The following is a 20,627-nucleotide window of genomic DNA, read 5'->3' as shown; positions in this document are numbered from 1 at the left end:
GGCGGCAAGGTAGCATAACCGTTAGCGTAAAACTATCACAGTGCCACTTTTAAAATCAGAATTCAATTTGCGCCACTGTCTGTAAGGAGTTTGTACATTCTACCTATGAACACGTGGGTTTCCTCTGGGTGCTCTGGTTTCCTCCCACATTCTGAGGACATACGGGTTAGTATTAGTGAGTTGTGGGCATGCTGTGTTGGCACTGGAAATGCAGCAACATTTGCGGGCACAATCCTGACAGATTTGATTTGACGAAAACGATGCATTTCAGTCTGTTTCAATTTACATGTGACAAACAAAGCTAATCTTTATCTTTATCTTTATTGAGAGATGATATTTCCAACAGTGTTAGACTGATTAAGTTAAACAGCTCTGATTCCTTCATCATTTGGTGTACTCCAACCCAGTAAGTGCTTCCAGCTCTTTCTGTTTTCGTGGACACAAGTGAGTGTAGATGCCGGAATCTGGAGTAACACAAAAACATATTCTGGAAGATCTCAGCAGGTCAGGCAGCATCTATAGACAGAGATGGACAGTTAACATTTGGGGTTGAGCCCCTTTACCTGGACTGGAGAGGGCGAGATAGCCAGTATGAAATGGTGGGGGAAGGGGTGGAGTAAGTGCTGGCAGGTGATTGGTGGATTCAGATGAGGAGCCGATAGGCAGAATGAGAGTGGGAATGATGACAGGAGCTGGGAGATGATAGATGGAAATGCTAAAGGGATGAAGATGATGGGAAGCTGAGAGGAGAGGATGCTTGGAGCATGGGGAGGGGGACCGGTGGATAGAGGTGACAGAATATATGTCAGCTCTTGTTCCACCCTTTTCTTCTGTTAGTTTATTCTGGCTATTTCACCCCTTTTTCCCCAGTCCAGATGAAGGGCCTTGACCCAAATGGTGACTGTCCATATCACTCTGAAGATGCTGCCTGACCCACGGAGTTCCTCCAGCACAATTTTTGTGTGTGTTCTGCATGCCTCTGAAAAGAACAGGTGCAATTTGTACCTTTGAGTGCTAAAGTGGTATCTCAGGGTCAGAGTCGCTTATTATCGCTGACATACACTCAGTGCCCACTTTATTAGGTACACCTGCTCGTTGATGCAGATTTCTAATCAGCAACTCAATGTATAAAGCATGCAGATAGGGGCAAGTGGTTCAGTTGTTGTTCAGACCAAATGTCAGAATGGGGAAGAAATGTGATTTAAATGTCTTGGATCATGGAATTTTTACTGGTGCCAGACAGGGTGGTTTGAGTATCTCAGAAACTGCTGTCCTCTTGGGATTTTCATGCACAACAGTTTCTAGAGTTTACAGAGAATGGTGTGAAAAAAAATCCAATGAGCAGTAGTCCTGTGGGCGAAAACATCTTGTTAATGAGAGAGGTCAGAGGAGAACGGCCAGACTGGTTCACGTTGACAGGAAAGTGACACAAACTCAGATAACCACGTTACAACAGTGGTGAGCAGAAGAGCATCTCTGAATGCACGCACGTTGAACCTTGAAGTGATTGGACTACAGCAGCAGAAGACCACGAACATACAGAAATAAACACAGTGGCCACTTGAGTGTAAGTTACAATAAGAAACATAAGTAGTGAGAGGTGTTGTTGAATCTGTACTCATCCAGGCAAGTGGAGAGTGTTCCATCATACTCCTGACAAATCCTGTGGACAGGCTTTGGCGAGGTTCTGAGGTGAGTTATTCAGTGCAAGATTCCCAGCCTCTGACCTGCTCTTGTAGTCACTCTGCGTATGTGGCCACTCCAGATCAGTGTCTGTGTGTGTGTTCTTATGGAACCTTGCTCAATATTCTCTGTAGCTTGACCTGAAGTCACAAGCATCTAACAGAGACGGAAGGGTTAAATACCTGGATACATGCAGGAAGAAAACAGCATGGAAAACATTGGAGGAATAGAGCAGGCCAAGAACAAAATGCAGAGCGTGGCAGAGAGTGTGTGACAGTGTGTGGGAAAAGAGACAAGACTGGAAAATAGAAAAGAGTGGAAGCAGAAAGGATTGGTGTGGTTAAGGGTAATTTTCAGCATTTTTGTTTCCAATTTGATGGTAGAAATCTCACATACCTACAGCAGGAAAAGGCACGAAACGTTGAATCAGTGAGCGTGTGGCTGGACTAAACCTGTTGGCTTTCTTGATGAAAACATTCAGACCTACCTTAAAAAAAAGAGAAAAAAATATGAGGGGGAATAAAGTTTGCCTTTTACAGATTACCATGACTGCACACATTTACATATATGAAACAAATGTTTTTCATTTCCAGCATCTGCAGATTTCTCTCGTTTTTCATCAGAACTGTTGGATTTGGGTGTAGAATTGTTACGTTCTTGTACTTTAACTTTCCTACACCTGCTTGTAGCTTTATATAATCAGCTACATAAATGTACTGTAACTGTCCATTGAAATTCTATATCTCTGTATTTTTCTAGAAAATTCGGAGTTTTCAGTAGCAGGGGTCACACCACTTGAAACTGGCTGTTTTATAGTTAATTGTTGTCACTAGCCTGAGTATGATAGACTGTGAATGTTTTTTCCTTTGTCTTTTCTTTGTTCACTTTTTTTAACTCTTTCTTTATTCAATTTTTTGTTTAGAGATGCAGCGCAAAAGAGGCCCATTCGACCTAACGAGCCATGCCGCCCAGCAACCCACAAACATCACCCTAGCCTAATCACAGGACAATTTAAAATGACCAATTAATCCAGGTGTTCAATTTAGGAATGTTGCGTCAGCCAATCAGGATGGTGAGATCAGGAAATGATTTTAGAGAGAGCAAACGGAGAGAGATTTGTGATGAGAGTAGTCTGGTTTGGGGTCTTTTGGCAGGAGCTGCAGAGTGGGACAGATGGGAAGATGGGGTTGAGAGAAACACAAGGGGACAGGTGAAACCTGAATGGGAGGGATGAGGTAAATAGCTGGGGATTTGATTGGTGAAAGAGACACAGGGCTGGAGAAGGGGGAGTCTGATAGGTGGGGATGGAAGGCCATGGAAGAAAGAAAAGGGAGAGGAGCATCAGAGGGAGGCGTTGGGCAGGCAAGGAGATAAAGTGAGAGAGGGAAAAGGGAATGAGGACTGGGGAAGGGGGGAAGGGATTACCATAAATTCAAGAAATCGATGTTTATGCCATCAGGTTGGAGGCTACCCAGACGGACTATAATGTGTTGTTCCTCCAACCTGAGTATGGCCTCATTGCAACAGGCCATGGAGTACACATATTGGAATGGGAATGGGAAGTGGAATTAAAATGGGTGGCCACTGGGAGATCCCACTTCTTCTGGTGGACGGAGCATAGGTGCTCGGTGAAGTGGTCTCCTAATCTACGTTGGATCTCACCAACACTGGGAGCACTGGGCACAGTATATGACTCCAACAGACTCACAGGTGAAGTATTACAGCATCTGGAGGACTGTTTGGGGCCCTGAATGGTAGTGAAGAGGGACGTGTAGGGGCAGTTGTAGCACTTGTTCTGCTTGGAGGGAGATCAGTGGGGGGGGGATGACTGGACAAGGGAGCTGCATAGGGAGTGATCCTTGCAGAAAGCAAAAAGTGGGGGGAGAGGGAAAGATGTGCTTGGTGGTGGCATCCCGTTGGAGATGGCGGGAGCTCCAGAGAATCATGTGCTGCATGCAAAGGCTGGTGAGGTGTGGGTGAGGACAAGAGAAACTTTATGCCTGGTAGGGTGGCAGGAGGATGGGGTAAGAGCAGACATGCGTGAAATGGAAGAGATGTGATTGAGGGCAGCATTGATAGTGGAGGAAGGGAAGCCCCTTTCTTTGAAAAAGGAGGACATCTCCTTCGTTCTAGAATGAAAAGTCTCATCCTGACAGCAGATGCAATGGAGACAGAGGAATTGAGAGAATGGGGGAAAGTGAATCTGCAGGTTGTGAAATCATTTCAGAGTTGAGCTGGTTCAGGAACCTGATGCTTCAGGGGTAAGAACTGTTCCTGAACCTGGTGGTGTGGGATTTAGGACTCCCGTACTTCCTCCCCGATGGTAACAGCGAGAAGTGAGCACGGCCTGGGTGGTGGGATTCCTTGATGATGGATGCCGTTGTGATGTGGCATCGCTGCATGTAAATGTGCTCAGTGCTGAGGAGGGTGGGGCTTTGACAGTGGCGGACGGGGCTTATCCACCACTTTCCATAGAGTTTTCCGATTCTAGACACTGGTGTTTCCATACCAGGCTGTGATGCAACCTGTTAGCATACTCTCCACTGTGCATCTATAGAAGCTTGTCAAAGTTTTAGGGGAATCTATACAAATCTTTAAGAAAGTGGAGGCGCTGTTATGCCTTCTATGTATGATACGTAACTGTTGGTCCAAGGAGAGAGATCCTCTGAAATAATAGTGAGGCCTCCACTGGTTGAGTTCAACCACGGATGTTGCGTCAATAAGACCATCAGACACAGGAGCAGAATTAGGCCATTCAGCCCATCATGGCTGATCCCAGATCCCACTCACCTGCCTTCTTGCCATATCCTTTGATGCCCTGACCGATCAGGAAATTATCAATTTCTACCTTCAATATACCCACGGACTTGGCCTCCACTGCCGTCTGTGGCAGAGCATTCCACAGATTCACTACTCTCTGGCTAAAAAAATTCCTCCTTACCTCTGTTGCCCCTCAAATTTGAGGCTGTGCCCTCTAGTTCTGGATACCCCCATCACAGGAAACATCCTCTCCACATCCACCTAATCTCGTCCTTTCAACGTTTGGTCGGTTTCAATGAGATCCCAACACATTCTCCTAAATTCCAGTGAGTACAGGCCCAAAGCTGCCAAACACTTCTCATATGTTAACCCCTTCATTCCTGGAATCATCCTCGTGATCTCCTCTGGACTCTCTCCAATGATAGCACATCCTTTCTGAGATATGGGGTCCAAAATTGTAGGCAATACTCCAAATGTGGGCTGATTAGTGTCTTATAAAGCCTCAGCATTATCTCTTTGTTTTTATAGTCTATTCCTCTTGAAATAACTGCCAATATTACACTTGCCTTCTTTACCACAGACTCAACCTGCAAATTAACCTTCTGGGAGTCTTGCACGAGGACTCCTAAGTCCCTCTGCATCTCTGATGTTTGAGTCTTCCCTCCCATTTAAATATTGGTACACACTATTATTCCTTTTACCAAAATGCATTATCATACACTTCCCAACACTTGTCACTGGCAGCCAACCAAAAGAGGCCCCTTTTATTCCCACTTGCTGCCTCCTGCCTGTCAGCCATTCTTGTATCCATGCCAGTTTCTTTCCTGTAATGCCACAGGATTTTATCTTGTTAAGCAGCCTCATGTGTGGCACCTTATCAAATGCCTTCTGAAAATCTAAGTAAACCACATCCACTACCTCTCCTTTGTCCAGCCTGCTTGTTACTTCCTTGACGAACTCTAACGAATTTAGAAGCATAGAAATACAGAAAACCTACAGCACAATACAGGCCCTTTGCCCCACAAAGCTGTGCCGATCATGTCCTTACTTTAGAAATTACCTAGGGTTACCCACAGCCCTTTATTTTTCTAAGCTCCATGTACCTATCTAGGAGTCTCCTAAAAGACCTAATCGTATCTGCCTCCAACACTGTCGCCGGCAGCCCGTTCCACGCACTCACCACTCTGCATAAAAAAACTTACCCCTGACACCTCCTCTGTATCTACTTCCAAGCACCTTAAAACTGTGTCCTCTCGTGCTAGCCATTTCATCCCTGGGAAAAAGCCTCTGACTATCCACATGATCAATGCCTCTCATCATCTTATTTGTGAAGCAAGATTTCCCTTCACAGAAACCATGCTGACTTTAACTTATTTTATCATTAGGTTCCAAGTACCTCAAAACCTCATCCTTAATAATAGTCTCCAATACTTTCCCAACCACTGAGTTTAGGCTAACTGGCCTATAATCTCCTTTCTTTCACCTTCCTCCCTTCTTAAAGACTGGAGTGACATCTGCAATCTTCCAGTCCTCCGGAATCATGCCAGAGTCAAGTGATTCTTGAAAGATCATGACGAATGTATCCATTATCTCTTCAGCGATCTCTCTCAGGACTCTGGGATGTAGTCCAGCTGACTCAGCCGCCTTTTTCCTTTGTACGAGGGGTGATTGATAAGTTCGTGACTTAAGGTAGAAGAAGTCAATTTTAGAAAACCTAGCACATTTATTTTTCAACATAGTCCCCTCTTACATGTACACACTTAGTCCAGCGGTCGTGGAACATACGGATCCCTTCTTTGTAGAAGTGGTGCACAGCAGGGGTGATTCATAAGTTCGTGGCCTAAGGTAGAAGGAGATGAGTTATACAGCTCTCATTAAGTGCACAGTTCAACGCTTTGAGTGATTATGCAGAAAGTTTGAAGTTAATAACTGATCTCCTTCTACCTTAGGCCATGAACTTATCAATCACCCCTGATGAGTTATTAACTTCAAACTTTCCACATAATCACTGAAGGCGTTGACCTGCATGTGCATGTAATGAGAGCTGTATAACTCATCTCCTTCTACCGTAGGCCACGAACTTATCAATCACCCATCTGTGGACACTTTCTGGAGGTCCAAGATCCGTATGCTCCACGTCCGCTGGACTAAGTGTGTAAATGTAGGAGGGGACTGTGTTGAAAAATAAATGTGCTAGGTTTTCTAAAATTGACTCCTTCTACCTTAGGCCACGAACTTAGCAATTACCCCTCGTAATAGCAATGGCACTCACTCCTGCTCCCTAATACTCATGCACTTCTGGTACACTGCTAATGTCTTCCACAGTGCAGACAGATGCAAAGTACCCATTAAGTTTTGTCTGCCATTTCTTTGTTCCCCATTGCTACTTCACCAGCATCATTTTCCAGTGGTCCAATATCAACTCTCACCTCCCTTTTACTCTTTACGTAACTGAAAAGACTTTTGGTATCCTGCTTTCTACATGTCAGCGTCCTAGCTGTCTATATGTTACGCAAGCCAGGGCAGTGCCATATGGAGAGCAAGCTGTTGCCCACGTAGCAGGCTGCCCCTCTCCACGCAGATGATGAATCCAAAGGAAAGGCAGAGGCCGATATAGCTTGGCACCAACTGCATTGCAGGAATTTCCATTCAGCACTGAACTCAATGTAGGATTGCCTTAGGGACTTCAACTTCAGATTTTTCCACAGGGTTTACTCCCTGAAACTTCCCCATGAGTGGGTATAGTTGCAAGGTAGCAGAGGTTTGAGATCAGAGTTTTTGTTTCTCCTAGATGAGCTGCCAACCACAGCTGACAAGCCTCATCTGCCCAAAGCAACTGGATTTAAAGCACCAGTAACTCATCTTTGCCCTTTATCCTGTCAGTGTATATGGTTCCACTGGGTATATTTATTTAGAGACACAGTGTGGAGTAGGCCCTTCACGCTCTTTGAGCCACGTCACCCAGCGACCCCACAACCCCCGACTAACCCTAAGCTAATCATGGGACAATTTACAATGACCAATTAACCTACCCGGTATGAGTTCAGACTGTGGAAGGAAACCGGAGTACCCAGACGAAACCTACGCCTTCCACCGCGAGGATGCACAGTGACTCCTTACAGAATGGCGAAGGAATTGAACCCCGAACGCCAAAGCGCCCGAACTGTAATGGTGTCATGCTAACCACCAGCTACCATGGCACCCAGGAGCTAAGCCACACATGACAGCCAGAAGCTGGACTTGGTTGTCAGAGGAAATCTGAGACACACACAATTGGGAGCATTTAATAGGGAGTGGCAGATTATCCTCATTACCTACCCTGGCTATGAAAACCTTCCTTACTTACTGCCCATTACACCACTGACGAGGGCAGCAGTGAACATCCTCCATCTCTGGTGGTGTTCAGAACTTCTTTCATCATGCCAGTAGCTTCATCTTGGTTTTCACCCCTGTCAGTCATGCAAGCCCTGGGTGGAGACTCAGGAATACCATTGCACACTCAGGTGTAGAAGGATTCTTCATTGCTGTTTCTGTAACAATTTTGTTTGACCAGTCAGGGTTGTTGGCTCTGAGCTGAACTCCGGAACCGGGAGGTCCAGTGGACCATTCTTTGTCTGGCCTCCACCCTTTGACCTGTTTGGCATGGGTGACCCTACCAAGAGCAAAAGCATAAAAGGCCTTGTCTCCAGCCAGCATAGCTCTCTGGGTTATTGAAGCACACAAGCTACCAAACCACAAGGCGCTGGTTCTCTTGGGGGATGACAATCTTAAGTACCTCTGAAATGAAAAAATAATGCCAAGGAATTTAAAGTTACTGACCTACTCCACCTCTGATCCTTGAATGAGGACTGGGTGATGACCCTCCGGCTTAATGCACAAGATCAGACCCTTTGTCCTGTATTATTGTGCCAAACTAGTTAAGCTAATGACATCTAATTCTTTCTGACCGGAAATTGCTTGGTTTTCCTTTCTCTCCATCTCTTCGTAATGTTTGTTTGTTAATGGCCTTGGTAACCCATTGCAACACTGGTCTTTCTGACCCATCAGCTACACTACCCGACCCAGACTCACCCCTTCCAAGTAATGTGAGCTCCCTATCCCTTCTATCAAATTGTTTTCATCGTTGTTGAAAATCATTTGACAATTATTTGCCCAATTGCCCTCCACCACCATTTTCCTGCAATTTGCTGCATCTTTCTCAATACTCACTCTCACCCCTTCAAACTGACATCATCTGCAAATAGAGAATTTTTAAAATAAATATTAGCTTTATTTGTCACATTACATCAAAACATCGAATCATATTGTGAAAGGCGTTGTTCGTGTCAAAGACCAACACAATCTGAGGATGTACTGGGGCAGTTTGCAAGTATCACCCTGCTTCCAACGCCAACATAGCATTCCCACAACTTCATAACATTAACCCATACGTCTTTGGAATGTGGGAGGAAACTGGAGCACATTGTTGATGTTTTGGGCCAAGAATCTTTATCAGGACTCATCTGTCCTGATGAAAGGTCTTGGTCTGAAATATTGACTGTTCTTTCCTCTGCATTGATACTGGCTGACCTGCTGAGTTCATCCAGCATTTTGTCAATGTTAATCTTCATCTCAAGTGCAAGTATCATTGATAGTAATCAGCCCATGCCTGAATGAGGTGTAAATGTTCACTACATTTTTCTTGGGACATGTCTTTCCTCCATCTGCAGTTGCTTCAATTGGATTTGTTTTCTTTCTCAAATATGGTCACCACTGTAAGTTCTCTGAGGACACCTGGCTCACCCTTCTGATGATTAGCTTTATCACATGTACATCAAAACAGACAAAGAGGAAACTGGAGAACCCAGAGGAAACCTACGTGATCATGGGGAGTACATACATTTTCCTTACAGACAGTGGTGGAAGAATGTAAGACCAGAAGATATTGGAGCAGAATTACGCCATTTACCCCATCGAGTCTGCTCTGCCATTTCATCATGGTTGATTCATCTTTCCCCTCAGCCCCAGTCTCCTGCCTTCTTCCTGTATCCCTTTGTGCTATGACCAATCAAGAATCTGTCAACCTCTGCCTTAAATATACATGAAGACTTGGCCTAAACAGCTGCTATTAGGTTTCAAATAGGTCACCCCTCATTCTTCTGAATTTTAGTGAATGCAGACCCAGAACCATCAAACGCTTTTCAGTTGACATGCCTTTCAATCTTAGAATCATTTTTATAAACTTCCTTTAAACTCCTTCCAGTGTCAGCACATCCTTTCTTGGGGGATTGAGCCCTGATCAGTGATCGCTGGCACTGTAGACAGTGATTGCGGTAACACTGCACAACTGAGCCACCCAGGTACGAGCAGAGTCCTGTAGTCACCACTCCTGATGGGACTGGACAGAAGGTTCAGTTTCACACTGCTGATGGACACATAGTACAAGAAGGAAAGCCTCACCAAGCTGAACTAATTACAGCGGGAGAGACAGATTGTTCACCACCACAGGAGCCTCTTCACAAGGGTCAAATGTGTGAAGAAAAATGATAAATGAAAGAAAGAAAAAATAAAGTTTTTCATTTTGTATGTTTGAGCTCATTCTGTAGGTGGGCTAATCGTTGGAACTGTTTGAATGTAGATGACTATTTTGGTGGATTTAGTATTAAAATACCCCTGTGTAATAGGGGCTTCATTCTAGAGCATGGAATCACCAGTCTTCATTTCGATTAACCAACAACAGTGTGTACATGAGGCAGTGTTATTCGCCATGTTGTGAGATGAGGGAACATCAACACCTTGTCGCTTGCAATATCCAATTACACAGATGTCCAGCTGAGAGTAAATGAGTGGAGAAAAGGTGCGGCTAATCATTTCCCCTGGCTCCTTAAGGCTGTTATAGACGGGGGTGGAGGGAGGGTGGGGGTAGTGGGGATGAGCTCCCACTACCTATTAAATGCTCCCAACGGCATGCGTCTCAAATAGCCTCTGATAACCAAGTTCAGCTCCTGGACTTCCTATGTGGTTTGGCTACTAAGCCCAGCGGAACCATTTCCTCTGACAGGAGAAGGGGCAAAGGTAGGCTACTGGCACCTTAAAACCAGTCTCTCCAGGAAGATGGGGCTAGTCAGCCGTGGTTGGCAGCTCATCTAGGAGAAGAAAAACTCTGATCTCAAACCTCTTCCGCCTTGCGGCTATACCCACTCATGGGGAAGAAACCCACTCGGGATTTTACTCTTGGAAATTCTGGACCTGGAATCCCTAAGGCAGTCCTATGTTGACTTCAATGCTGACTGGCAATTCCTGCAACTCCGCTGGTGCCAATCTGTATTGGTCTTTGGATTTATTATCTGCATGGAGAAGGGAAGCCTGCTACATGGGTAACAATGCACTGGTTTGCACTACCAAAGTTTGCGTTTGCAGCGTTGGAACCCAAGTGCAAAGGAAAGACAGACTCCAATGTAGAGACGGTGACCAGAGTTTATTCGTAAGAATACCAACAGAACATTAGTGGCTTGGCCGAGCAACACCGGGAGATGTAACATTCTTAAACCTAGGACCCTGTGACTCGTGCTAATAGGGCGTCTGCTTAAATAATAACCAAAAACACGGGATTCCCAAGCCTATCACGAACGAACTTAAAAAGTTCAAACAGAAAGCATGAGGAGACCACATTACAAAGAGTGAGTCACTCAAGAAAAATACAATGAACTCTAAACAATTACTGACTTTAGAAAACAACAATTAACCAACTCAGGTCCTCTAAAAACTTCAGAGCCCGATGCTCTCCGGCTCCCTGCACAGGCCTGAAGAGTTCATTACATTCACAGACTGCTAGGATGCAATATCCATGGTCAACTCTGACTAACGGAGGGCCTTAATCATTCCCCTCGCAAACACCGAGACCCTGAGGCGATCCGTGAGATTAGCTACCTCAACAAAAGCAGAAATGAGGTACAGTAGTGTCCTTGGCCAATTCATAGTCCAAGATCACTGGAGTTCCGTCCAAATGTGTCTGTGTGCCGAAGGTGCCAAGCCCTCCACAAGGCTTGTACTGGAGGTTACTTAGTGAAACTTTATCTTCCATACTTCTGACATCTAAGCTACCAGCAACAAGGGTGGCAGGGAAGAGAAGTGTGCGCAGTCACAATTACGACAGAGAAAGTACTCAGGAAGCTGAATAGTCTAAAGGTAGATAAATCTCCCTGACCAGGTGGAATGCACCCTCGTGTTCTGAAGGAAGTAGCTGTGGAGATTGCGGAGGCATTAGCGATGATCATTCAAAAGTTGATAGATTTTGGCATGGTTCAGGAGGACTGGAAGATTGCAAATGTCACTCCGCTATTTAAGAAGGGGGCAAGGAAGCAAAAAGGAAATTATAGACCTGTTAGCTTGACATCCGTGGTTGGGAAGTTGTTGGAGTCGATTGTCAAGGATGAGGTTACAGAATACCTGGAGGCATATGACAAGATAGGCAGAACTCAGCATGGATTCCTTAAAGGAAAATCCTGCCTGACAAACCTATTACAATTTTTTGAGGAAATTACAAGTAGGCTAGACAAGGGAGATGCAGTAGATGTTGTATATTTGGATTTTCAGAAGGCCTTTGACAAGGTGCCACACATGAGGCTACTTAACAAGATAAGAGCCCATGGAATTATGGGAAAGTTACATACGTCAATAGAGCGTTGGCTGATTGGCAGGAAACAGAGAGTGGGAATAAAGGGATCCTATTCTGGTTGGCTGCCAGTTACCAGTGGTGTTCCACAGGGGTCCGTGTTGGGGCCGCTTCTTTTTACATTGTACATCAACAATTCGGATTATGGAATAGATGGCTTTGTGGCTAAGTTTGCTGACGATACGAAAATAGGTGGAGGGGCCGGTAGTGCTGAGGAAACGGAGAGTCTGCAGAGAGACTTGGATAGATTGGAAGAATGGGCAAAGAAGCGGCAAATGAAATACAATGTTGGAAAGTGTATGGTTATGCACTTTGGCAGAAGAAATAAACGGGTAGACTATTATTTAAATGGGGAGAGAATTCAAAGTTGGGAATCCTCGTGCAGGATACCCTTAAGGCTAACCTCCAGGTTGAGTCGGTGGTGAAGAAGGTGAATGCAATGTTGGCATTCATTTCTAGAGGAATAGAGTATAGGGATGTGATGTTGAGGCTCTGTAAGGTGCTGGTGAGACCTCACTTGGAGTACTGTGGGCAGTTTTGGTCTCCTTATTTAAGAAAGGATGTGCTGACGTTGGAGAGGGTACAGAGAAGATTCACTAGAATGATTCCGGGAATGAGAGGGTTAACATATGAGGAACGTTTGTCTGCTCTTGGACTGTATTCCTTGGAGTTTAGAAGAATGAGGGGGGACCTCATAGAAACATTTCGCATGTTGAAAGGCACGGACAGAGTGGAAGAGGCAAAGTTGTTTCCCATGATGGGGGAGTCTAGTATGAGTGGGCATGACTTAAGGATTGAAGGGCGCCCATTCAGAACGGAAATGCGAAGAAATTTTTTTAGTCAGAGGGTGGTGAATCTATGGAATTTGTTGCCACGGGCAGCAGTGGAGGCCAAGTCATTGGGTGTATTTAAGGCAGAGATTGATAGGTATCTGAGTAGCCAGGGCATCAAAGGTTATGGTGAGAAGGCGAGGGAGTGGGACTAAATGGGAGAATGGATCAGCTCATGATAAAAATGGCAGAGCAGACTCTGTGGTCCGAATGGCCGACTTGTGCTCCTTTGCCTTATGGTCTTATGGTGTAATGGCCTAATGTGGGCCGAAGGGCCTGTTTTTGTGCTGTACTTTTCGATGTTATAACCGAGTCCAGGCCTCTAGTGGGGCATGGTCGCATAGCGGTAGTGCAATCACCATGCAGCACTGCGAACACTGATGGGTGTTCAATTCTCTAAACTCGCTTCTGCCTTCAGGAAGAAAGCTCAGGACCCACACCACCAGTTTCAGGAGCAGTCATTACTCTTCAACAGTCAGGTTCCTGAACCAGAGGGGATAACACCATCGCTCACCCCAACACTGATCTTACAAACTATGGAATCACTTTCAAGGACTCTTCATCTAATGTTCTCGATATTTTTTGCTTATTTATTTATTATTATTATTTCTTACTTTTACTATTTGGACAGTTGTCTTTTGCATACGGGTTGAATGCCCAAGTTGGTGCGGTCTTTCATTGATTTTGTTATGGTTATTATTCTATTATGGACTTACTGAGTATACCCACAAGAAATTGATTTTCAGGGTTGTATATGGTGACATATGTACTTTGATAATAAATTGACTTTGCTATGGTCTCTGCTGACTGTGTAGGTTTCTACCGGGTGCTCCCGGTTTGTTCCACATTCTAAAGACACGCAGGTTAGAGAGCTGTGGGTATCCCCAGACTGTTTTGGTTACTGATGCAAAATAATGTATTTCACTGTATATTTTGATGTTTGGATGTGACAGATTAAAACAAGCTTATCTGGATTACTGGTCCAGTAACAAGCACTATACTACCAAACCTTTGCTAAAAACATGAAATCACATGTTTAAGATTAGAGGAGGGGGATTTAAAAGGATACTAGGGGCAGCTTCCTCACACAAAGGGTGGTGCCAGAAATAGTGGCCAAGGTGGGCACATCAGCAACATTTAAAAGCTATCTAGATAAGTACATTGCCAGGAGAGGTTTGGGACAATTGATCAAACACGGCAGATGGGACTAGCTCACTGGGCAACACAGTTGGCATGTATGAGATGGCTCGAAGAGCCAGTTTCCATGCTGTGAGGATCTACAGCTCTAGAAATAGACTGGAGGGCAGGAATCCACAAATGAAAGAGAAGCCAAGCAATGAGTTCATTACAGTGGACAACAAAGATTTTGCTTCCTGAATACTTCTATGTGGGTCGTATGGATTTTGGGCTGCTGATCCTGAAAATCACCATGAAATTTCCCTATCACGCACCATTTTTTGAAATTGTTTATATTTGTTATTTCAACTCATAATGCAAGTCAGAATAACTGATGCCAAGATCAAGGAAAGCATTTTCGTTGGTCTACAAATCAAACAGGTCATCAACAACAGATAAAATTCAAAGAACTTCTAGTGGGACCGAAGAGAATCACATGGAAGGCATTCAAGGATGTTGCTGAAAATTTTCTTGGCAACTACAGAGCACCAAACTACGTGCAGCTGGTTGACAACATGTTTCAAGCATACAAAACCATGAAGTGCAACATGTCACTAAAGTTTCATTTTCTGCGTTCCCATTTAGACTTCTTTCTTGCAAATCTTGGTGTCAGTGACGAGTGTGGTGATAGGTTTCGTCTGGACATTGTAGCCATGGAGAAACAGTATCAGGGCAAATGGAATCCATCATTGCTGGCTGATTATTGTTGGACACTTAAGCCAGAAGCCTCAGACGCTAAGTACAAATGAAAATCATCAACAAAATATCTTTAGCTTAGTTAAGCTATTGCAAAGTGTCAAAACTGCTATGCAATTAAACGTATTATATTCAATAAAAGTTAAATTCTTGCTTCTCCAAATTCCTATGTGATAGAAGTGGTCTGAAATTATCTTTGTATTCAGTTTCAAGCAGTCTATCATAAAACAAAAAAAAAATCTGTGGAAGCAACACATTCGACAAGATTTGTTGTCCAGTGTAATCACAGAATTCCAACCTGAAACATTAAGTCTGCTTTCCTCTCTCCATGGATGTTGCCTGACATGCTGAGTGTTTCGAATATTTTTTGCTTTTGGTTTAGGGCAGAGAGAAGACATTTCAGCAGGGAAACTGTTGCAGAAGTAAAGAGTCTTAATAAGGATCATTTAAGCTTCGTCACTATAATGTTGCTGAATGTTTTGTCAACCGCAGCAGCAGCATAAATGATATTTTCTGTTATGACACCGTGTCTGAATGATGAGGATAAACTAGGTTAATTAGAGAATTTAGGGAGGTAATATCATTTACAATTCTTTTAGGCAGGCATTACAAACAGATTTGCTGTAATTTAATACATTATCATCATGTCAACTAAGCGGATGAGCAAAGGCGTTTTTTTTAATACAAGCAACAACACTAGCAACTAGAAACTACAAACACAAAAAAATGGAAATAATTGGTCAGACAGCAGTCATGGAGAGAAATGCATTTCATGTGGAGACTTTTAATCAAAATCACACTGATGAAAATGCCATCCAGTGAATGGAATTATACTGTCTAATAGGGCATCACAGCACACTATAGGCTGTTCGGCCCACGATGTTGTGCCAACCTTTGAATGTACTCTAAGATCCATTTAACCCTCCATTTTTCTTCCATCCGTGTGCCTATCTGACAGCTTCTTAAATGCACTTAATGTATCTGCCTCTCCCACCATCCTTGGCAGGGCATTCAATGCACCCACCACTCTCTGTGGAAAATACCTTCCTCTGACATCTCCCCTACACTTTCCTCCAATCACCTTAAAATTATGCCACTCATATTAGCCACTTGTGCCCTGGCTGTTCACGCAATCTATGCTTCTTATCATCTTGCAGAGTCCATCAAATCACCTCTCATCCTCATTCACTCCAAAGAGAAAAGCTCACTCAACCTATCCTCATAAGACATGCTCTCTAATCCAGGCAGCATCCTGGCAAATCTCTGCACCCTCTCAAAAGCTTCCACATCTTTCCTATAATGAAGTGACCAGGCTGCACACCATACTCCAAGTGTGGTGTAACCAGGATTTTATAGAGCTGCAACCTCTACCTCGCGGCTCTTGGACTCAATTCACCCAACTAGTGCAGGCCAACACACCACGTGGCTTTAACGACCCTGTCAACTTGCGCAGCAACTTTGCAGGAGCTACTGGTGTGGACCCCAAGGTTCCTTTGTTCCTTCACAATATTGAGTGGAACAGGCTTGCCCATCTCCTAAAAGAAGAGTAACCGTTTCTATCTCTGCAAAAATGCTGCTTGGCCTGTTGAATTTCTGCTTTTGGCACATCACTGCTAAGGTGATTCCAGTGATGCAACAGTCTGGAAAGTCTGCCAATCCAGTATCAGTGAAGTCTTGAGGAGTGTCATAGAGTCACAGAAACAGATCCTTCAGCCCATCTAGTCCATGCCAAACTCTTGTTCTGCCTGGACCCATTGACCTGCATCCGGACCACAGCCCTCCATAGCTCTCCCATCCATGTACTTACCCAAACCTCTCTTAAATGTTGCAACCGAACTGACATACACCCTTTCCAGCTCGTTCCACACCCACAACATCCTCTGAGTGAAGAGGTTCCCCATCATGCTCCCTTTAAACATTTCACCTTTCACTCTTAATCCATGATCTCTACAAGTCTCACCCAACCTCTGTAAAAAACCAGCTTGCATTTACCCTATCTATACCCCTCATACTTTTGTATACCTCTATCAAATCTCCCGCCTTTCTTCTACACTCCAGGGAGCAAAGTCCTGACCTATTCAACCTTGCCCTCTAACTCAGGTTCCACAGTCCTGGCAACATCCTTGTAAATTTTCTTTGGGTGCTGGATAGTTTTGCTGTACCTTGCCGATGAGGTGCTTTTGGATAGTCTCGGTGAGAATAGATGATATACAACATTCATTCTTCAAAACTAGAGGTCAAGGGCTAAGTACTTGATGATGGATTAGATACAGATGGGTGTCCACTGGTCCGTATGAATGTGATGGACCATTTGGTCTGTTTCTGTATGGCGCTATGCCTATTGGATTTACTTCTGTTAATATTTCAGCGTAATTTAAACTGCTTCTCTTTTGGATGTTAATCAAATTTCCGTACATATCATTGCTGGTAGGTAGGTGAAGAATTTAAAGATTAGTTTTATTTTGCATGTGTACATCAAAACATTGAAACATAGAGTGAAAGGCATTGTTAGCATCAACGACCAACAGTGTCCGAGGATGTACTGGAAGCAGCCCGCAAGTATCTCCATTCTTCCTGCACCAACCTAGCATTCCCACAACTTACTACCCCTAACCTGTGTTCTTTGGAATATGGGATGAAACAAGAGCATCTGGAGGAAACTCACGTGGTCACAGGGAGAACTCTTTACTTTAGATTTTCAGTATCTGCAGTAGCTTTTTTAAAAATTTTAATTTACTGTAACATTCTGACTGATTACATCTTCCAGTCATTTATATGCTAATGCTGATTACAGAATTGACTCCAGGTCGCTGGCACTGTAAAGCAACAGGCTAACCACTACACTACCTTGCCAGCATTTGACTTCTGCTCCCTTTAAGCTCACCAGGGCCCTTTTACCACACACCCTGTAAACTCATTAGGGCCCCATTTCTCATGTAGTCCTGATTAACACACAATCTTTAAATTTATTATGTTCCCTGAAAACTTCATTATATAAATTTAAAAGATGTATTTCTTATGCTACGGGAAAACATCAGAGTCAAAGGGAAATGCAACACAAAAACAGACCATTCAGCCCAATGTCCCCGCAGGCCAAGTTGCCCAATCAATCTAAACCCAATGCCCTGCCCTTAGCCCATATCCCTCTAAACTAGGGGTTCACAACCTGGGGTCCACGAACCCCTCGGTTAATGATAGGTTCATGGCATAACAAAGGTGGGGAACCCCTGCTCTGAACATTTCCTATTCACATATCTGTCCAGATGTTTTTCATTATTGTTCGACATCACCCCTCATTCTTCTAAACTGCAAGGATTACAGAACCAAACTGATTAGCTTCCATGACAGGACAACCCTCCTATTTAGTATGAATGGCCTACAAATCTCCTTTGGACTATCTCCAGCTGTTCTTCTTTAGGTAAGAAGATTCAAACCTGTGCACTGTACTCCAGGCGTGGCCATGCCAACACCCTGTACAACAGTAACAAAACCTCTTTGTTCTTAAACTCCATAATAAAGCACAACATGCCTTCTTAACTGCTTATTGGATCTGACTGCAAACTTTTTGTGGTTCATTCAATAGAACACTTAGATCCTTCTGAATTTCAGTCTCTTTAGATAGTAATACACCTTTTGATTTCCCTTTTTAAAGTCTATGACCTCATTAGACTTCATTTGCCAGTTTTTAACCCAATCACTCAATCTATCTCTATCCCCTTGAAGGAGGGAATTATAGAGATATAGGCTTCCACCTATTTGTGTATTGTTGACAAACTTGGAAATATAACAATTTGTTTCCTCCTCAAGGATATTTCCTCCAAGAGATCACGACCTTGTCACGTTTGGAGGCTTGCGTGCCTCAATGTCCCAGAGAGCTCTGCTGGCTGGAGGCAGGGCTTTATGCTTTGGCTCTTGGTAGGGTCACCAAGTGCCAAACAGGTCAAATCTTAGAGGGCAGACTAAGAGTGGTCCACTGGCCCTCCAGGTTCTGAGGTTCAGCTCAGAGCTACCAACCCTGACTGGTAAAACAAAATTGTTATGGAAACAGCAGTGAAGCATCCTTCTACATCTGAGTGGCCAAGGACAGACAGATACGGAGGACCTTCACTGCTGCCTTAAACACTGGCAGCATAACGGACAGTAAGTAAGTAAATGAGGCAGGGATATAAACTGGGGAACAAGATCCCTCCATTTTTTACAGAGAGTGATGTATACCTGGACTGCACTGCCAGGGGAGGAGGTGGAGGCAAATACATCAAAGGGGTTTAAGAGACTCTTAGACAGGGACATGAGAATGGAGGGGTATGAACCTTGTGCAGGCAAAAGGGATGATCTTAGCAGTTGAATGACTAATTTAATTCATTTGGCACAACATTGGGTTAGTAGGTTAATTGGTCACCTGGGTGTAATTAGGTGGCATGGGCTCACTGGTCTGGAAGGGCCTGTACTGTGCTGTATCTCTAAATAATACATAAAACTGTGCACCAAAAATCCTGATCCTGTCTCGTACCCTCTATATCCTGGCCAAATATATCTCTGAAGCTTGACAAGGAACCATTTATTTCATCTCTTTGTTTTCTATGAGGTGGTCAGCTATCAATCCATGCTAACACACTGCAATACCTTGGGCTTAGCCACTTATCCATGTGTGGAGCCAAAACAGATGGGAGAGATCTCCAATAAATATCTTGCATCTGTAATTATTTAGGAGATGGACACAGATTCTATAGAAGTGAGATAAAGTGGCATCAACTTCATGGACCCTTTACAGATTACAGAGGAGAAGGTGTTTGCTATGCAGAGGCAAAGCAGGGTGAATAAGTCCCTAGGGCCTGACAAGGTGTTTCTTCGTACTCTATAAGACGCAAGTGCCAGATAAGTGTGAAGTGGTTCATTTCGGTAGGTCAAATTTGAAGACAAAATATATTATTAACGTTAAGACTCTTGGCAGTGTGGAGTATCAGCAAGATCTTGGGGTGCGTGTCCGTAGGATACTCAAAGCTGCTGCACAGGTTAGCAGTGTTGTTAAGAATTCGTATAGTGTGATGGCCTTCATCAACCATGAGATTGAGTTCAAGAGCCAGGAGGTAATGTTACAGCTATACAAGATCTTAGTTAGACCTCACTTGGAGTACTGTGTTCAGTTCTCAAGTCATCAAGTCACTTTTCATTGTCATTTCGACCATAAACTGCTTGTACAGTACACAGTAAAAATGAAACAACGTTCCTCCAGGACCATGGTGCTACATGAAGCAACACAAAACTACACTAGACTAAGTGAGACAACACAAGGCTACACTAGACTACGTAAGACAACACAAAAACTACACTAGACTACAGACCTACACAGGGCTACGTAAAGTGCACAAAACAGTGCAGGGCAGTACAATAAATAATAAACAAGACAATAGGCACAGTAGGGCACAAATCACCTCACTGCAGGAAGGATGTGGATACTCTAGAGAGAGTGCAGAGGGTTTACAAGGATGTTGCCTGGATTGGAGAGCGTACATTATGAGAACAGGTTGGTGAACTTGGCCTTTTCTCCTTGGAGCAACAGAGGATAAGAGGCGACCTGATAAAGGTGTAAAAGATGATGAGAGGCATTGATCGTGTGGATAGTTAGAGGCTTTTTCCCAGGGCTAAAATGGCTAACACAAGGGTGCATAGTTTTAAGGTGTTTGGAGGTAGGTACAAGGGGTAAGTTTTTCACACAGAGAGTGGTGGGTGCATGGAATGCACTGCCAGTGATGGTGGTAGAGGCAGATACAATAGGGTCTTTTAAGAAACTCTCAGATAGGTACACGGAGCTTAGAAAAATAGAGGGC

General features: G+C 44.0%; 1 protein-coding gene across 1 annotated transcript in view; it reads right to left on the bottom strand.

Annotated features, from left to right (window-relative positions):
- LOC134345861 (sideroflexin-5-like) overlaps window positions 1-20,627 on the bottom strand; it is a 271,312-nt gene that overhangs the window by 150,025 nt on the left and 100,660 nt on the right. Inside the window, exon 10 of the mRNA XM_063047176.1 lies at window positions 2,080-2,170. Within this exon, the coding sequence (XP_062903246.1) occupies window positions 2,080-2,170 (91 nt within the window). The remainder of the gene's footprint in view (window positions 1-2,079; window positions 2,171-20,627) is intronic.

This window comes from Mobula hypostoma, chromosome 4, assembly GCF_963921235.1.
Source record: "Mobula hypostoma chromosome 4, sMobHyp1.1, whole genome shotgun sequence".
Lineage (NCBI taxonomy): Eukaryota > Metazoa > Chordata > Chondrichthyes > Myliobatiformes > Myliobatidae > Mobula > Mobula hypostoma.
The sequence above is the reverse complement of the archived record's forward strand: the minus strand, read 5'-3'. Positions and strand labels throughout refer to the sequence as shown.